The 20109-nt window shown below is 39.4% G+C and overlaps 1 protein-coding gene across 3 annotated transcripts; it reads right to left on the bottom strand.

The window, feature by feature from the left end:
• Positions 1 to 171: 171 nt before the first annotated feature.
• Positions 172 to 10470, bottom strand: LOC113481418 (lipase member M-like). 3 transcript variants are annotated; one of them, XM_026851029.1, is made up of 11 exons: positions 10172 to 10470; positions 8777 to 8885; positions 7745 to 7862; positions 6833 to 7031; positions 6001 to 6110; positions 5137 to 5273; positions 4693 to 4701; positions 4431 to 4577; positions 3279 to 3350; positions 1653 to 1724; positions 172 to 462 (listed from the first exon to the last, which is right to left on the bottom strand). In XM_026851029.1, exons 1-11 carry the CDS (start codon positions 10186 to 10188, stop codon positions 229 to 231), a joined length of 1224 nt encoding a protein of 407 aa, XP_026706830.1. In that variant the 5' UTR covers positions 10189 to 10470; the 3' UTR covers positions 172 to 228. The 3 variants fall into 3 exon arrangements, with proteins under 3 accessions (XP_026706830.1, XP_026706832.1, XP_026706831.1); XM_026851031.1 differs by lacking the exon at positions 3279 to 3350; XM_026851030.1 differs by lacking the exon at positions 4693 to 4701.
• Positions 10471 to 20109: the final 9639 nt, after the last annotated feature.

Below are 20109 nucleotides of genomic sequence, written 5' to 3'. Positions count from 1 at the left end.
TAGGTTGTATCAATTAAAAAGTGATTACTGACCCAAAAGGTTGTCAGAAAATATGAAATACACTATTAGGATGCAAAAGACATTGCGGTGACATGTGGTGTGAAAATAGCATCAGGAGGAACCCTTCCTCTGACTCCAGCAGGAACCATCTGATGCCAAAGAAAGTTTTGGCATACCCAGTGAAAGCAAATGTCATTGAATGAGTGAGGTGTGGTTAGTGGTTGTGGGTTAAGGATACTTCTGCATCAGATCAATAATTTCATTGTACATGTGCAAAGGTGCATCCAATCCCCAGATGAAATCCAGGTGTGCCCATTCGTGAATTGTCTTGTGATAGATGAGCCTCTTAATTTGAGACAGTAAAATGGCAGCATCCTTGGGATCTGCAACCAAGTCTTGTCCTCCAGTCCATGCTGCAGTAGGTACAGTCATCTCTTCTACATTGTAGAGAGGAGGAGTAGCCTGGAAAACATGAAGCAGTACAGGAATGGATGTCCAGGAAAGCACAGCAAACTTTAAACATGCATTTGCCTCTTTCTTCTGTTCAGTTCAAACTAGAGATGCCTAAACCAAACAGGAAGGAAGTGCCCTTGCTTGCCTTTTCTGTCTGTGCTTATGGGGATGACACAGCTGTTAACACAGCCAAAGGAAAAACACCTCGTGAGGTGGCAAAGAGTTACTGTTGGGTCTTTGCTCTCTCAGCTAGGAACTCATAGGGTAGGAACCTGGAACAAGACAGAAAATGTCTAGATGCCTCTGGATAAAGTCCCATTTTGGTCCTTTTGGAGTACTAGTGAGCCACAGAAGACTTATAGGGTCGTCAGAAAACATATGTGACAAGGATGAAAAGTAGCATGGAATGGCTCTGCAGGAGGAGAGGGGAAGTAGCTTGGGACTCCTGAGTTTGGAAAATAGAGGCCAGAGCAGGAGCAGGAGACAGGCTTATACAATCACAAATGGTATAAGAAAGAGCACAGGAAATAATTATCCCATTATTTCTCATAACCCAAAACTTAGAAGGCATCAAGTGACTTTCCAGGGGCAAGCAAATTCAAGACAAACCAAAGGAAGTTGAGTTTCATGCAAGGCATCATTAAAACATGTAACTTGTAATAATAGGCTGTTATGGAGACCTAAAGGGGAGAACAGTCAAGGATGGGATTTGAATTTGAATGGAACAGAGGTTCCTCAGGGACGGCTTGAAGACAGTCTTTTAATCTCTGGCTGCCAGAATCTAGGGGTACCTATTAGCGCTCCAGTTGCCCTCTTCCTAATATTGTTTCCTTGAGCTCTCGTACATTGGCAACTGCTTCAATCAACTAGTAGGCAGATGCCTCTTTGGTCTTATCCACTAGATGTACTCTTCTTCAAAATTAATTTTCTCGCTTTCTGTCCTTACTCTTCTTGTTCCTATTGATCACTTAATTGAAAAGTTTTGGTCTTCCTCTCTCTGTCCCTCTCTGTCTCTTTTCTTTTTAAAATTTATTATAGCCATTAGTGCTTGCATTCTTTCTCTGTTGACTTCAAACTGGAAAGTAGTAATACTTTCATCTATTTGTATTCTGAAAATGTGTTTCCTACTACATCCTTGCAGTCTTCCTGTGTGCTTCTGTGTTGTTCAAGGGTGATAGTATTGTTTCACCGAAATATACCTGTTGGTATTTTTCCATGTTCTTCTTTGAACTGCCCCAGTCATAAGCTTGGAACTTCCCTGAATGGGCCTCCTAAGAGGATAAACAAGAGAAGGGCAGTTACAAAGCCATAATTCAGGAAGTTTGGGAATTCTTACCCTGATGAGCCTCTGACTCCAACATAAAGCCTCAGTGGAAGTTCTAAGAGCTACAAAAGAGGCAACGGTAAATTAATTAAAAGTCCTAATCAGTGAAAAGGAGTCAAATGTTTTGTCAGAACCAAAAAAATCATGGCTCCTGAAGAAAGACCCAGAGAAGGTCCTGCAGGCAGTTTGTTCTAGTTTGTAAAAATTGCTATTGACAACTGCCTCCAGCAAGTTCCCCTCACTGCTGCTGCCCTGTCCTTTTCGGACAGTCATAGTGCCATCTCTCAGCTCTGTGGATGGCTCCTTCTTACGTTTTCTCTTCTGTTTCTGGTTTGAATACAGAAGTCACCATTTCTAGTTCTTCCCTTGTGCTCCTTGGCTTTGCCTACAGCATGAGTTGTTACTACTGTGAGAGATACCATCAATGGGATCTTAATATTGATGGTAAGGTGTCTGTTAACTCCTTTAATAGTAATAACAGCAATGACAATGAAGGATTAGGAGTATCCTGCATGTTTGTACTTGCCAGTCTATGGCTAGATGCTGAATTAACCTGAGTCAATTTGCAGAGCTCCCCCCCACTGTGCCTTTGTAATCTTTTTTCTTTACAGGTCTAGGCTATGGTTACAAAAGCAACTTGGTCAAATCTAATATATTATGTAAATTCACAGACCAAAATATTGTTTAATTTTGAGTAAATGCCTGTGCAGATGTCACTCAAACATATCCACGTGCTTGTTATGTTGAAAAGTGTATTAACACCTCGCAAGCCCACTGTGCTCACAGCAGCTTCCAGCTCTGCTCCAGAGCCTGCAGTGCTGCCAGGAAACCTGCGTTGTGTGCAGCAGCTTCTGTGACTGAGCCCAGGATTTATGAATCCTGAAAGTGTGAGCCCAGAGACAGAAAGGCAGCTTCGATCAGCACTGCTGCTGAGGATGTACTGTGACAGTACCTTGTGAGGGATATAGCGAGTCTACTAAATAAAGAGTTTATTATTTACAGTTCTATTGCTGTCCAGACAGTGAGAGCTTTGAAAACAAGAGATGAAAATACAAGGACTCTTACAACTAAATTTTGATAATTTACAAAGCAACCTATGTCTTGCTCATATCTTGACTCCACATTGGAAACATAACTAATTTCTTAAGGTAAGCTCTCTACCGAACAGTGGAAATAATTTATAAAGGTACTGGATATACAGTAAGAAGAGTGATATATACATTTGTGTACACAGCTTCCAGCACATATGTTTTTATACAAATACAGCTTTTCATTCTTTGCTTCAAATATACCTGTAACACATAGGGTATTTCTATCCTGCTGGCAAAAGAAGAATCAGTGAGAAATAGTGTTTTGAATTGAGACTTCAATTGTAAACCACAAATAGCTTGTGTTTCCAAGAAGTTAGCAACAGCTTCACAGCAGGATATTAGCTATACCCACTCTATACCATTCAGCCAGAGGTGAGTACCTATTTTGCCTTCCAGTAGTTTGCTAGTACCTGACTCCAGTGGACTATGTTCTGCACAGAAGTTCCAGCAGGGGTTTGTGCAATATACACATTGATTCGGTTCTGAAAGAAAATATTCAGTGAGTATTCTCTTCCTCCCTTCTATCCAGATGTACATCAAAACATCTTTCACAGCAGTGTCATTTATTATTAAAACCAACAGAAATTTGAGTAGCATGATCCCCTCAGAGTTACTCCAGATGTGACGATGTGTCAGGTTTGGAGTAGCACCGAAAGAACAACTCCCAACCAGAGCATTTTGCAGGATGACTGAGAATCTAAAAGACTCTACAGGTGGAAAGGACAGAATAGAAAGTTAGCAGTTTAGACCCCAGACTAGGTGGTTTTCTTCAGGAGTCTGTAACAGATTCTATGTGAGAGAGGATCACTGTAGGAGAGAACAGCAAAAGGAACTGCAACTGCCTGAAGAATGCATGACACTGAAATAAAATACACCCTAGTCCTGCAGGGGTTTCTTAACAAGTTGCTGTGTGATGCTTTCTCAGAGAACATGCTCTGAGGCATTTTTTTGAAAACTCTGGAACCCAAGTTTCATGCCCAGGTGGTCTGACCTACAGCTGTACATAGCATAAGGTGTCCAAGTATGTCCTAACCCTCAGTGTCTGCCAACTCTCTCAGGTACCCCCTAGTCATTCCGTGCCTCTGAGCATACCCCTGATAGTCCAAAGCTTGGAGAAGGAGGACAAGGGGGAATATGTGTGTTCCTTTCTCCTTTGCAAATTGCTTCTGGAAACATGAAGAAGAAAGGGGTTTTATTTCTTCTTTTGTGGTGTGCCAGCATACTGAAGATCTCTGATGAGACCAGTAGTCACAGTATGAACCAGGAGACAATGCCTCAGGTGAGGTCTGGCAGAAGCAGACTGCAGAGATCTGGGAGGCTTTGAGCAGCTGTTGATTGTAGGGGTTGTGCCAAGTGTGCTCTTCTGAAGAGCGAGGCAGTGGTCCCCTGCCAGTGATGGGGCAACCAGCAGATATTGCTCTCTGGTAGTGGGGACTGTTCTGTGTTCCCTGCAATGTGATGCTGACTAATAGAAATTCAGGATTCATGCCACAGGATAGAAGGTAAGTTTTGGGAGCAGAAGCTTTTGAACTCTCAGTAGAGCTGGTAAGAGTTATACGTACCATGTCAATGTTTTTCCAGTTAAACCCACCCAGACTGAAGAAGATACTTCTACAGAGCCTGACAAAAGCTCGGTGCCTGCAAACAGGGACTATTAGCCTTCTTAGACACTCAGTCTGTGGAAAGAATTCTCTTTTGCCGAACAAACCCTGTGAAATACAAAGGTAACATTAGTTTAAGAATGTACGCTTGTACATTTTGCTGTTGGTTTTAAAAGATGTTTGTGTCCTGTTCCTCTTCTCCAGCATTTTCAGTGGTTCTCACCTGCTTTTTCTTCATTTGCCAGATGATGTTCCCACAAACAGGAGAGAAATTAGATGTTTTTCCATTGCATCAGCCTGCTCAGGCATTACTCAATTTGTGTTACATCACTTTTAATGAAGAGATATGTTAAATACTAATTCCAATTCATATTTTAACTCTAAGCTTGCACATCAGTTGTGGCTTTGTCTACAGGAATCATGGAAACCTTTGAGGATCAGCATCTCTGTATCTCTCTGGGTGACCTGTCCCAGTGCTGGACTACTGCCCTAGATAAAAAGTTTTTCTTAATGTCCAGTCTGAACTTCCAAAGGCTTCAGTCATAAGCTAAACCTACCCACATGCAATTAAGTAGACTTCACAAAGCCCTATACTTTCTGTTTATCCATTTTAAGAGCTGAACAAACAAGTATATGGTTAAACAGTTGAAACCAAGATATCACATACCCTGAACAATTTTTCTGGAAGGTAGAGAAGTTTTATTGCTGGGCTTCTTGCATACTTAATAGTAGTGACAGGTGCCAACGCAAAAAAGAGTTTGATTTTTTGAGCCAGCTCTGGCATTGTTGAAAATGCAATGAAAGCTGAGCAAACAAAAAAGAAGAGTTAAGAAAAATCACCGTTTCTACATTAGGCTGTTTTCAATATTTGTAAATGCTATTCTGCAATTTCAAACATACAAGCAATGTTGTTAGTTGTTCAGAGACTATGCTTCAGCCTAGATTTGTATAAAATCCCTCCTTTCCATGTATTAGCAACTCTAGTCTTATTTCCCTCTTCGGAGAGAAATTTCTTTCTGTATTTTGCTTTTGCAGCTTTCTTCCAAACCCATTTAAACATAAATGCACACTTCTGATGTACATTCATGAATTTCATATACTATTGGGAGGAACAGTTGTTTTTCTTCTGTCCAATCCAATGTAATTGTGTGTGTGTGTGTGTGTGTGTGTGTGTGTCCTGTCCAAACTGGTTAACTTCTCTTTCTGTACTCTCATCTTCTTATTTTGTTTATTTTTGTCAACTAACCATCTGTTGTTGGGCACACCCGTGCATTTTAGAAAGAAACAATTTGCATGGCCCACAATAATTTCCAGTATACTTCCAAGTCAACAGACTTAGAGCAGCAGTGTAATTGGCCCATTATACTTTATTGTCTTTATAGTAAATCAAAAATGCCTACATGCTGAAAACAGCTTATCCTGTGTTTTTCACACCTGCAAAGAGGTAGTGAAAACCCCAGGTATATTCAGTATATCAAATCACATTTTACTCCTATTTTTCTGAAACATTGGTCTATTGTGTGTAACTTACCAATGGTAGTACCTTGTGAATAGCCAATATAATACAATTTTTCCTGTCCTGTTTTCTCCACAATAAAATTTATTGCTGCTGGAAGATCAAACTTTGCCATCTCATCAAAACTGCAGGCAGAAGATTGAGAGAGAGGCATGCATTTATTAAAAATCTATTTGAATTCACATTTTTATTACAGGCTTGTCAGCAAAGAAACAACATGCACCATTTAGTGAATCATTCAGTTACTTTAGGTTCTGTGTTTTCCTGGCACTGGATATGGAAGATGCTACTCAAGGTTTTCTGGGGTATTTTCTCCCTTGACATCAACAGGAGGACTTCAGGAAATATTAGGTTGAATTGTAATGGTCTACACAGAAGGAAAAGCTGGTGATATAGTAACAGAGCTCTGTCCATGGAATCATGCATTTTATACAATTTGGCATTTTAAAAAAAAGGTATATTTTCAGATGTTCATTAAAATAAGCACAAAAATTATATAAATTTCCTCCTTCAGTGGTTTTAGAGTTATGGTAATAGGCCGAGTATTGTTTCTAAATAGCCTCCAAAACTGCCCCCAGAACTGAGGAGTGGCTTGGACATGAACTGGCAGGTTTTTCTGAGCTGCTTTGGTGCTACATATCTAGTTTGAAGAACTTTTTCTAGCAGTAATTACAGGAAAGTAGTCTCTACTACTATTAAAATTCAGATGCATGTATAGGGGCACCTCAGCAAAAGTGAATGTAAAGAATACTTTTTAAAATGTAGCATATGTAAATCCTTGATTTAGCCAGCTTAAATAAATATGTAAGGGTGGGTAATGGAGATGTCCTTCAATGGTTCAGTCTACCTGAATGCCCAGAATTCATCTTGATCAATGGAATAATTTTGATGTTTTCTGGACCAGCGATTCCCTCTGCTATTTCCCATCCAAACATCAAAGCCAGCATCAGCTAGTATGAAGCCCAAGCTGTTGTTGGGCAGGTTTGTCACCCAGTTACTAGCATCTCCCAATAATCCATGTTGGAGAAATACAGCAGGTTTCAAAGCTGAAAAACAAATCAGAAACAAAACAACAATTTATAAAATTTCTTGATTTTCTGGTAGTTCAGGGACCTTAATGTCTCATATTCAATACTGTGATTTGTTCCTGCACCAACTTAAAGGGAGACAACTAATCATAAGAATAAAACATTTCTTTCTATAAAGAGAGAACTTCTAAGCTTCTGTAAGGATTTATGGAAAGATCTGCCTGACGCCAGGAAAAACTAGCTTGGCGCCCTCTGGTCATTGTTTGTACAGCTCTACTGCATTAGCTTGAGATTCTCAATGCTGATATACAGAATGAAGGTGTGAGATTGTTTGCAGAGATTTCCTTTACCCAAAATATGAATCAGTCACTGATATTAACCAGGTATAAGCAAAAGCAAAGCAAAATTAGAAGGTGGAACTGCTTTCTCAAAACAGGCTGACTGGGCAAATCAAAACCTTTACCTTTTTTTTTTTTTAATATATATATAGCTTTTACTCATCAACTCTTATTATGAGGATATATACTTCATATTATAGTGGATTTTTATTATAAATAGGTATGATTGACATAAATCATGTTGATCTTGCAGGATGTTCAGGGCAACCAGGATTCTCTACTAAAATTTCACTTGTGTATAAAAACTCTGATGGTCATTTCACATATATAATGTACCTCTTTCCAGAATGGGCCCTCTCTAGGCTGGCTTAGTCTTGTATTAAAGAACTATACCTGGCTTTCCTTGATTCTGCATACCATAAGGTATTCTGTTAATGGTAATGATATAACCATCTTCTGTTGTCACTTCATATTCCTCACTGGGGTACCCTTTATAAGTAATGAGCTCATTCTGGAAGAGAAAGTACAAATTCATTTCATTGCAGAAGTCCATTTCATATATTATATGCATAAGATATTCACAATGAAGAAATGTTAGAGAGCAGATACAACTGCAGATTTAGTCTACATATATTAAACATCTGAATAAGGCAATATCAGACTGGATATTGTAACCCATAAAGCTACAACAGTTTTCCTTCATTCTTTGTGTTACATCTGGGATTTGACTATTCATTTAAAATCTGTTGTAAAAAACCTGTGTTATAGTACTGCCATACAATCACAAACCCTTGCATTCTGGTGATGTAAGAATCACTATAATCTCATAGTGATTATGAGATTATATGCTCTGAAATAAGTATTATTTTGGACCTGTAATATTAAACCTGTTTTGTTACAAAAGAGCACTGTTTTTTATAACTTGTACTCAGAGAATTGCTCAATGTAATTTGTCATGCAGGACAAAAACCCCAAGATTTTAACAAGTAACCGAAGATCTAAACAAGCTTGCTTGGCAAAGAGGTGCTCTTGTGAAAAGCTGGCTATTTCTGATCTATGCTGGTCATTCAAAAAGGAGAAAACATAAGCCACTAGTTACTTAGAATTTTTGATGACAAAATGCTGACATTCCAGATGGTCATTCTTTCAGACAGGTGGATAGTGCTAGCAATAGCAAACTGATCTTTAAAAGGAATCTTAAGATTTGCTAAGGAAAGGTGTTTGCCTTAATTACTATCAGACATAAGATGTTCTGTTACATATGCAGAAAGAAGAGAATAGAAGAGAAAGCAGTAGTATAGAGAGTGATTAGAGAGGATGAATTAAAGGTATCTTATCTAGCTTGTTATTTCTAACACCTAGAAACCCTTCCTCTGTGACACATGCATTCCTTCCATCCCCAGGTCACTCTATGGAGCAACTCACAATATTCATAAACACTTCAGGATCCACAGCTCTCTTCATTCTGAGTTCTTCTAAATAAGTAATTCCCTGAAACGAATATGTCACAACAACGAGCAGCCATATCTTCTCCCTGGATAAAACAATATATTCATCTGTCAGCAGTCCTGCTCTGCACTTGTAATCCAGACAGGTTTTGTGCTTTTCTGATGAGGAAAGCGCTGCTCAATACTGAATGGAGTTAGGCTGGTGTCAATTAAATGGAATGAAGCTGACTTTAAACACCTATCTGAGGGAGTTTGGCAGCAATCTGGATTCTCTGCTAAGATTTGGTCCAGGATGTTGCTCTCGAAATTATCTGTGAATCCAAGGAAAGGAGCAAAGGTTTCAGAGAAATGTATTTCACTTTTCCCTTGAGAAGAAGTCACCTGTATTACCATGCCACGCATTTGTTCTCTAGATTAATTAGGAAACATTTCTGGCTAACTCTGGGGAATGCTGGAGTAATTGGGCAACTTGTAACAGAAACAATCAATGTCACAGTGAACTTTTCAAAGTGGAGACAACCAAGTTGTTGGATAGTTAATTGAAAAAACAAAGACAATTGAAAATAAACAAATTAAAATATTTATAATTTAAATAAGAACTTAGGAACCTAAATAAAGCACTTATTTATAGTTGCCTAGAATAATTTATACAAAAATGCTCAATGGCAAAATTTATCCACTCCATAGGATGAAGATGGAGAAAGGAAAAGAAAGCTTTGCTAAATGTAATGCTAGGTGGAGACTGAGTGCAGGGACATCCAGTTTTGTTCTGGAAATAAAGAACAAAAAACCCAGAGGCCATGTCTAAACCTCTGTTACCCCTCTAAACTAGACTGAAACAGCCAAAAACCTCCATTGCATTTACTATTTTCCCAATGAAGAAGACTTCCTAACTTTTTTCCCAAATAATATAAAGAGCTTATTTTTTCTTATCACTGAATAATTTTCTTTCTAACTTTCTAACAATACATTCTGATATAATCTGTAACTTGAAAATACTTGTCTCCTTTTGTAGAAAAAGGAACAGACATTTTAAAAACTTTTTTTTTTTTACTGAACTAGCCTCCTTTCTTTTGGTTGAAAGCCACTGTTACCTTATTCCCACACTTGACATTTTCCCATGCCTCCATTTATCCCAGAACTACCTAAATTCAGGCTAGGTGAGTCATGTTACTCCTCTTTAGCCAAAAGGAATCTTGCAAGAAATAGGCATCCTTTCACCTATGTGAGTTACAAACGAAACAACACAACAAAATATATTTGTTCTTAAATAATAAAGAAATTCCTCAAGCCCAGGTTTGATACCATCTTTTGCAGCTCCCACAAAGCCTTCAACAGTTTTGGGTCAGAGATAAATTAAAGCTTTACTGACCTTGTGCCAGAAATCATGTGTTCGGTCAAGTGACTGAGACAACAGAAGATGGAAACTCAATCCCCAGCTTTTTGGAAGCAGTGCTGGGTAAAGATGGCAGGGAAACGATGGTCATGCACTGTGTTTTCCTCAATCATGCAGGCAACACCTTGACAATAAGCAGCTATTTCTTTCCCACTCCTGATTCCTTCTGCTATCACTTCCGCTTTGTCCTAGGGTAGGACCAGAGAGGCGACTCCTTTTATTCTCAGACTTTGTGCTTTCCATCTCCTTAACCACAGCTATAACAAGGCTTTTTATTATCACAGATTGCAGGATTTTTAAGGAGAATACCAGACTCTGTGGAGTGGCATAGCAGGATCAGGAATTTTGAAAACAAATATGTTCATAGATATACTTTATCACTCCTAGTGAAATTGTCAATAAAGTTGCAACGATTTTCTCTTTTACTAACAACCTGCCAATTCCAGCTTCTCATTTTATGTGGAAAGGATGGAAGGAACTCTGACTCTTTGATACTTCTATTGATGTTATTGCACATATTCTTCTTTCAGTGTTTTAATGCTCATGTTTCTGTTCCATAATTTTACATTGTTACAGGAGTGGTTTCAGGAGATTTTCCTTTATTCATATTTCACAGCTAAAATGGCCATAAAATAAAAAGGAGCTGTAATGCTTTTCCATAATCTGTATAGACTCAGGAAAAAATACCTTAATGGCCACTTGTCTCAGTGGTCTCAAGTGTACGGGGAGTGGGCCAGTATTGCCCAGCAGTAGAAATTAGGTAGGTCTGAGTAGGTTGTTAAGTCTTCAGGACTTCTGAACCTCTGTGAGGCTTTTCTTTTTGTGGAGTACAAGCATAATGCAGCCATTTTCCCTAACTGGTGTCCTAGCTATTACTATAATACAAACTTTGCAGAAGTATGATTTAGGTTTTTGTTTGTTTGTTTGCTTTTTTCCACCTGTATATTCTGCTATAAAGCTGGTGGACTTCACATTCTGTCTGTTCCAGCTTGGTATTTTTAAAACTTGAAGCGAATTTTCTTTCTTGTTCAGTTTCCCACACTTGTTCTTCCAAATATTCATTCTGTCTCACAGATACCATTCATCCACAGAGAACAGATGAGTTTATACACTGAGATGAACATCTACCAAAGTTTTGAACAGGCTTTGATATTTCTATTTATATCATAGCCTGCATACTTTCTCCTTGCAATCCTGGCTCTGGTTAGGACCAGAATTATTTAATATATCCTCAGAAGTTTTTACAGACCAGATACTTACAGACTGATACTTACAGACCAGAAGGAAATACGAAAGACAATCTCAGGAGAAGACCTGTTCCTACAAGATTTGCTACCAGGCCTTCAAAGAGAAATATAAAGGTCTGAGTTCAGGTTCTGTTGGGGAGTTAGGTGAGGAAATTATTTTCAAAGAGCTTGTTTAGAACATGGAGTGTTTTACACATTAGGCAGTTTTTGTTTTGGAATCTTCTCTTTATTTCCTTTCATATATTTTAAGATTTTTCATCTTCCCTGTAAGAAAACCTGGTTTCCTCCTTTTTAAAGCCTGAGTGTCTTTTAAGGCTCAACATGAATTCCACAAGTGAACTGTTTAAATATGCATTTGCCTTCAACTACCTCATGCTATTTTAACTCATTAAGATGTGCTACTAACTTACTATGAACAAAGCCATCTTCATTCTTCAGTGTAAAACAATGCTTTGTTGACAGAATGAACTCAATAAAACAATGTTAAGTAAAACGACGTCTAAATGGCATAATACCATAAATAGGAAACTACTGGATAAAGTCATCACTGCTGGTTATTAGCAGCTTGTGTTTGAAGTGAGTGTTTGAGATGGGAAAAGAAGATGAACAAAGGTGAGTGTTAGGCTGATTTTTTTAAACACTGACATGCACGCTCTCTTGTAAGTTTACAGGTTTCAGGGGAAGTTACTCACACTATAAACAGGTGTATAATTCAGTGGAAATGCTTAAAGGTTAAAATGTTGCTGCCAGAGGTGTGGCTGCAGCTTCACTAATGTGGTCATATGTAAATGAAGTTTAAACTGGTCAGTCTGGGCATGCTTATATAAATGTCTTTGTATAAATTGTTGACTATGTGCTTGGTTTCTGAAACCTCAGCTCCTTCCAGTGCTCTTTCTAGATAAAAAAAACACCCAGTAACGCACAGGATATAATCCCTAGCATTTTGGTGTTTTCTGCAAGCTCTTTGCTCTCCCATTCCCTCCTGCTTCAGGAATTAGACCTGGCTCTGAAAGTGACCTTAGAAGAAGATATTTGAAAGCAGCTGAGTATAGCAGTTCTTCATGGATCAGATACATCCTTTTGTTTTCTTCATCCAGCTAGTGTACATAGTTATCAGAAATATTTGGCTATTCTGACAGTGTTGAGGAGGGCCTTTAAAGGGAGGTATGCTTTACTGAGAGACAGACTTGTTTTTGTGCAAATTGCCATGCAGGAGTCTCCAAGGGAACACATAGCAACAAAACAGAAGGAACCCCTCCATGCACTCATATGGCTTTAAAAGTATTTCATACCGTAACAGTGTAAGCATTTGTTTCTTGTGAGTGAGAAAAACAGAGAACTAAGAACGGGGTCTAACAGTGAGCTTTCCATGGCATCACTGGGACAATACCTGGTTTCCAGCAGTTGGGTGCAACGCCTGCCCTCAGCCACCCCATCCCATGCTATTGCCTTGTCTGGAGTGCTGTTGGGCCCCAGCACAGGCATGTGTCGGGGATGAAGGCACAGCTCCCCTGTCCAACAATGGCCCCAACTTCCAAACAGCAAAGGGAGCCCTTCAAATGGAGTCCACCACACACAAAGAGACACAAGTGCAAAAGTTTAAAGCATTAGTGAGAACAGGTGCTTCTTGGGTGAGAGTCTCTCCTCAGCTCTGGCAGGCCTGTAAAAATATTCCCTTGTGCTCATCATCACAGTAAATGACGTAGGCTTGCCTGGAGGTTTTCCAGCAACTAGGCTGAGCAGCATAGTATTCTTAAGCGATGAGTAAGATAGCCCTGAGTTGGCACTTTCATAATTATGAATCTTTCACGTGATAAAGGTAAAGTAAGAAGTGTCAAAAGGAAGGGCTCAGAAGGGGCAGAGGGCTGCATGCCTGTCTCTTCTGCTCACACCGCTGACATCTTGTCTGGGAATGTTCTAGGCAGGTCTGCCCTCCCACCCAAGCCTCAGTCACCTGTAGAAGGGTGAGTTTGCAAACGAAAAAGCTCAGTCCAGCCCCTCTGTTGACTTATCCAAAGGAAACATGACTTCTGAAAACACAAATAATTTCCACAGTACCTTTTGGCTGATGTTGAATTTTGTGAAATGTATGCAAGCCAGAATTTCTTCACCTCTGAGGGTGGATGAAGTCTCTGTTGCAATTCATGAGCTTTGCATAACTGTTCAAATTGGTTTGTCCTGTAATCCACAGGTAATTCTTTTACTTTTCTGCTAATTTTGTAATAATGTATACAGCAATATCTCCTTACCCCCATATGTATCAAATGTAATTAGAAAAATCAGAAATTCACATATCTGCTTACATATTCATGGAAAGCTGAATTAAAGTACAGTTTATTTCTCTTGCACTTGTTGCTAAATGAAAGCCTTGAGAGTGTGAGCTCAAATCCTCCAGCCGAAGAACTGGAACCAGTACAAGCACAAAGCATAAGTTACAGTGTGTGTGCCCCAGCCAGCACTAGTCGGTGTGCCCGGGTGAGTCCTGGTGAGCATGTGCCATTAAGCACTGCTAAGCATGGACTAATGAATGAGGCTGAGGCTGGGGCTGGGTCAGACAATTTGCTCTGGTCAGTTCTGTGTTGGCATCAGCAGGAGCTACCCCTCTGCTTTTAAGGATGGGTCAGAGGGTTTGTGGGCAGTGGTCTGTTTTTTTCTTAGAGCTAAGAACTGAAGTAACGGGGTTGCTCTGAGACAGAATAAGGCTGCTGGGGGGTTAGAGATGGCACTGCAAAACCACCATCCTCTGTTCAAAGTGGGATTTTTTCATCTGAGTTGGTGGCAGCCTGGAGTGGGCAGTGAGCTGAGGTCAGGGCTGGGCCCTGAAGTGGCTGGCAGCTGGGACTGCTGACCCTCTCCCCATGAACACCTTTCTCCTTGCCTGCTTTCTCCTGAAAAAATATCTTCAAGTATGAATTTCATTACTAATTATCTCAGTTTTAGCTTGTTGAATTTTGTCATGCATAAGAAAAAATCCCCCACTAGCTTTTTCTAGGTCCACAGCTTGAATAATTATAGCTCTGTCTTTCCAAGTTGTAAAGCTCTTGTTTTTTCTTCTTACCTTTATACACAGTACGAATTTATTTTGAAACAGTGAAGGTATAGCTAACTGATCTGGTCCTTTTTTCTTTAAAAAGTGAAGATACAGTTACCACTACAAATTGCTGCTCTGCTCTGGGCATCAACATTAGTTTTCTCACATTAAATAGTCCATCATAAGAAGTAAAATAAAAAAAGTAATTACCAAATTAAGATTATTACTTTGCACTTAGGGCTTAGAATATAATTTTGATCCTTTGTAAGGAAAATGGAACATGATAAAAGTGTTTTAATCTTTGCTACAGAAATGCACTTTAAATAGCAAAACTGCATATTGAACATAGCCGGTGTTTTCAATGAGAGCTTTCCCTTATAAAGACAAAATTTGTCTGCTGACCCCAAAATGATACTTTTCAAAGCCAAACAAAGAGTCTACACATTCTATTTTACTTGTGTCAATAATATTTAATTCTCTTGCTATGTGAAGGATGTTTACTTCTAAAATGTTAATGCCAACACATGGTTTCACAACACTGCACAGAAATAGGATAACTGAAACTTATGGACCACTTTCAAGCTCTGCCCCATTTGATGTTGCACTAGATATTCAAAGTTTCCATGAAACAAGGCAATATTCTGTCATTAAGCCAAGTAATATGAGACAAGGGCATAATTCTTACCATCACAAAGGAAATCCATGCCTTTTTCAGGCTCAGGGTGATCTCTTTGCTTTGGAAGCATTTTGTGAAGTTCCTGAAGGCAGGGAGATCCCTTTGCAGATTGGTCTCCCAGCTGTTTCAGTCCCCTGGAGCAGGTAGCAGTAGCTGTCTGAAAAATGGGGAATTCCCAAGGTCTGTGTAGGAGCACGATGTGTCCCTCAGCAGGGATGTCTCATGGCTCCATGCTCTCTGTTAGTGGGGTTGTCAATCTGCAGCAGAGGAGCTCCAATGCTAGAGGAGAAACAGGTCTGGAAAACTGGTAATTTGTATTTTCCCTTTGAAATCCAACAGGAAAACTGGTCATGTCTTCACTGCCCAACTATTTGTCACACAGTGATCCCCCAACTGATTCTGAGCTGGGTTGGCGACATCCCTACAGAGCAGCATGTAGAGGTACCAGCTCAGACCTGCCTCCAGCAGCATCACTTTCAGGGTCCATACCCCTGGCACCACACCCTGCCCCTCAGCTGTCAAAGCCAGGCTGGCATCTCTCTGCTGTGTTTCTCATCACCACTGCGGCACTTCTCAGACAAATCACTCTGCGCTTGCTGTATCCACAGTCTGGGTCATGTCATCGTGGTGTCTTGAAATAACGGGTGTCCAGGTCTAGCGAGTAGGACACTGAACTACTCAGTAGTGCGATTCTGCTCGAGTCATTTTGAACTCCAGAGCTTTTGTTTCCTTCCTATTGTCTAGCTGGCACTTCCAGCTATGACGATTTTGGGCATGAACTGTCCCTAATACTTGACAGAACAGTGTCTAAGGGATATTTCATTTCAAGCTGTGTTCCTGTTAATCTGAATGAATATTCAAGTAAGTTAATGAAAACCATGGCTGAAATCCTTAATTTTGTGCCCTAAGGGATGTCAGATTTTATTTTTATAAACCATAAAGACAGACATGTCCTTATTACAAGTTGACAGAGACTTAAGAGAATGGATTACTGGAGATAAAGAAAGTCACTGATGAGCTTTGCTTTCAAAAAAGAAAGGAATATTTGAGAAAAAGATTTAAATGAGTTATTAACAGATTTTTGGTGTAGCAATGATGTCAAAATTTGCATTTAATCCTATCAGAATTCTTCTGTGTTTAAAAAATCATTCCCTGAGCACTAGATGTAGCAACATTGGTTTCTTGTCAGTTTGTACCTTACCATGATTGCAAGCTCCATTTAAATATTTCCAATGATTAGGGTATCTCTCTTGCTCTTTTTTCTCTAATCTCTTAGTCATGATGAAGTCTTTACTGGTCAGAACACCTGTAGTCTTTCTCTTCTACTTGGTCATCTTTTTTTCATGAAACACACAAAACCTTGATTATTTTGCAGAGGACTATGCTGCTATGAGTGAAAACTGGCCACAGGGCTCAAAATTTACCAGGGAACATACAGACAGATGCACAGACAACATAATCTCCTGAACATTGTTCCTTTAGGCAAGCAGCTAAGCCATCTTCCCTTAAGCCTTTGAATAAAATCAGTGTATGGTTCTATACTGTTGCTGGATTGATTGTCTTCATATTTTGAAAAGTGATTGTGTGTAAAACAAAATTAATTTTTAGAATTGTATAATTTTCAAATTATAGAGGCAACTACAAATATTTTGCATAAAGGAGTTATTCTGATATTATAGACCCTCTGATGTTACAGACTGACCCTTAGCCTTATGGGCAATGTGCAGTGTAAAACTTGTATGTGGTGCATATACTTGGTATCCCTGTCTTTTTAATTTGACAAGAAAGCTTTTGTTTTTCACAGGAGGCAACATCTTAGGAAGCACCCTGAAGTTAGCACCATTGCCTTCTGCATGATTGTGCATGGTTCTGTTTCAACAAGGGAGGAACTGAAATTAGACCCATTCAAAGAAAACCTTGTAAGACTTACCTAAAAATGGGTGGGAGGTCCAAGTCTCCAAGGGTTTTGGCATGTACACAGATATTTTATCATTTTGTGTTGTGTGACTTTTCACCTGGCATGTTCAGTACCCCAGAGGTTGTTCCAGATTATACGTAAGTGAACCATGTCACATACTTGTTACACCTTATGTCCTAGCAAGCGACACTGAGGAGGGCCATTGGAATGATCTGTGGAAGGAGCCAGACTTCCCTTCCGCACTGCAGGATTGCCTAGGTCAGCAGCTCTTCCACATGATGCCTTCTCCACACGTGATGACTTTCCCACGTGTGATGCCTTCCCCATGCTGATTGCTGCCACTGGCGCCAGGGAAGGGGAGCAGCATCAAGAGCAGGTCAGCTCTGAGATGGCTTCTGTGACCACTAGTCTATAATTTTCATTTGGGACTGCAGAGAATTACAGACTTGGAGTTTATTTATTAGAAATTAAAATCAAAGCCAGAGCTACATAATTGCTTACAGCAAACTGACTTCTCTACGTGGTACACCAGCTGTCAACAGTGTGACAGCTGTCAACAGTAGTGACAACAGTGTCAACCATTAGTATCATAAATACAGGGTGTATATGTATACAGGGTGTGCACATGCAACCCTCTACTCACAATGGCTATTTTTTCCCTTAGATGACAACTCACCTCATAAAGAATTTTGAGGAAAATTTTGTTAGAGAATCACAGAATTTCAGCCAATAATCTTTCTGCTTTCTTATTAAAAAAAAAAAAATAAAAATCTTTGATGAATGCTACCTATGGGATATTAGACAAATTAAAGGACTGTAACAAGATAAGGGGCTACTCAAAACCACCAGTAATCAGTCCCTGGATCCATCAACAGTAAGTAACCAACCATAGGTTTTCATGCCATTTGAGATGCCCTTGGGTACCCTGCTTGCCTCTGGGATTTGTCTTATGCTTTGTGTATATTCATTTTGGCAGAACCTGTTTCTTGCTGGATCATGTCTGGAGGTTGTGAGGTGATTTATCCTTATCTGTTAAAGATAGCTTTATTTACAAAAATATTAGTAAATAATGAAGACTGGATTTACAGGTATCCCTCAACTGACTTATGCAAAGCAGCAGTCAGATTTTCAGATTTAGAAGAAGCTTCCATTTGTGATGACTAATGGGCACAGGTTGGTTAAACTTGTGGACATGTTGTCTGCAAAATATTCACTATTGGTAGCTGAAATTTATAGGGAAAAATAGGATGAATGAAAAGTGGGAGGTCATTTCCAAGATAAATTCTAACCAGGCCTTTCACAGGCAGTGCAGACTAGCCAGATGTCTGCATTCAAAGCCATGAACGAGCTCTCCAGGATCAGCAGGAGCTCCCAGTTTTCAAGACTCTTCTCTGTGACTGAGGCATTTCTTTGAACAGTCTGATGTCTGATATCCTCACATGACTCCAGGAGCAGCAATTTTAGTGGAAATGCCAACCAACCATTCAATAAAATCTTAGTAAATTTGTTAATTTATAACACAGTCATAATTTAAATTAAGGCTTTTTCATAGCTACTGCAAGCATAGCAAGTATTGGCATGAGCTTATAGGGTTTGATATTATCCCTGGACTTCAGAATACTTGATAGATAATTTCATAGTTTTTTATCTACTTTGATGTTGTTTAGGTTAGAGGGATTTTTGGTTTTGGTTTTGTTTGTTTGTTTGTTTGTTTGTTTTTTATTTTTTTTTCCCATATATATATTTGGATTTGGTATTAATTCTGGTGGTGAGGCTACTTTTTGCACAGACTTTTCTAGTCATGGTATGTTTCCTTACATGCAACAGTCCATGGTGCTTACAAGACCTGTACAACAGAATGTGTGTGTAACTGAAAAGCATGTGCTGCAGAGATTAGCCCTGTTAGCGTGTTAGTTCCAGAGGGTTTGCTGCCTTTGAAACATCAAAAGCACTATGTGTCAGCTACCCAGCATGCACACATGCATTTCTGTCTGGGAAATCACAGTCACAAATAATGTAACTGCACCTAATTAGGGGCAATCATCCTGATATTTCCCATCAAAGCAATGTGGATTTACCAGAGTGACACAAAATGAAATAGCAGGCTCTTAATATGAAATGTACATTTGTCTTGTTTATTAGTAATAGATAGGGGAGGTCATTTAGGATGAGCCTGTTTTGCTAAATACAATTGTAGCATGAAAAGATGTGGTATCTCCCATAAGGACTGAGGAAAAGCTGGTTAGCTGCATTTGTGGTGCTATAAGAACGTGCCATTCCCATACACACCCTGGTGCACAATCCAGTCATGTCCATCTGCACTGTGGTGCACGTTGTCCCACTGTTTGTACCACAAAACCACACAGCTATGCTGCAAGAAGCAGTATATTACACAACGTGTTCAAACCATCGCAGAATTAAAAAGCTGATGGAGAAGTTATACAGGGTAATTAATTATCATGCATCCACATGTTTGCTTATGTTTGCTTTCTCTAGTCTATCTCTGGTCTTTGAAGGGGAAGGAACCACTCCTAATACACGTGACAATTTCAGATCTAAATTCGACTATACTTTGCCATGCTTCAGCTCAGGATGAATGACACAAATCTTTATTTACCCTGTCCTTGTTCATGACACGAGGCCATCTCCTAACTTAGCTGGTATCCTGTCCCTTGTCTACTCTTCTGTACTTCAGTCTTCTTTGCAGTCCTGTCAATGACTTCTATTCCCACTGTTTTCTTGCATGTCCCTCAGCACCTTCTGTCCCTTTTGTTTGCTTTCCATTTCTTGTCCTGTTTTCTTACCTACCTGTCCTTTTTCAGCTCTTCAGCCTTTCATAAATTCCTCCTGTTTCTCATCTTTCCCACTCACCCTTTTCTATTATGTCTTCATGATCCTCATATGTATCTTCTTGCCTCACAACTGTTTCTCTTCTGTTCACTATATGTCTTTACATCCAACCAAGTGTTCAGGTATATCAATACCCCAAGTGAAATTCCAGTACTTCTAGTTACTGACTTTCTTCTACTAAATCAGATGACT

The sequence above is a fragment of the Athene cunicularia genome, assembly GCF_003259725.1.
Source record: "Athene cunicularia isolate RWA chromosome 6 unlocalized genomic scaffold, athCun1 chr6_part1, whole genome shotgun sequence".
NCBI classification, from domain to species: domain Eukaryota; kingdom Metazoa; phylum Chordata; class Aves; order Strigiformes; family Strigidae; genus Athene; species Athene cunicularia.
Note: the sequence above shows the minus strand (reverse complement) of the source record. Positions and strands in the feature narration are given on the sequence as shown.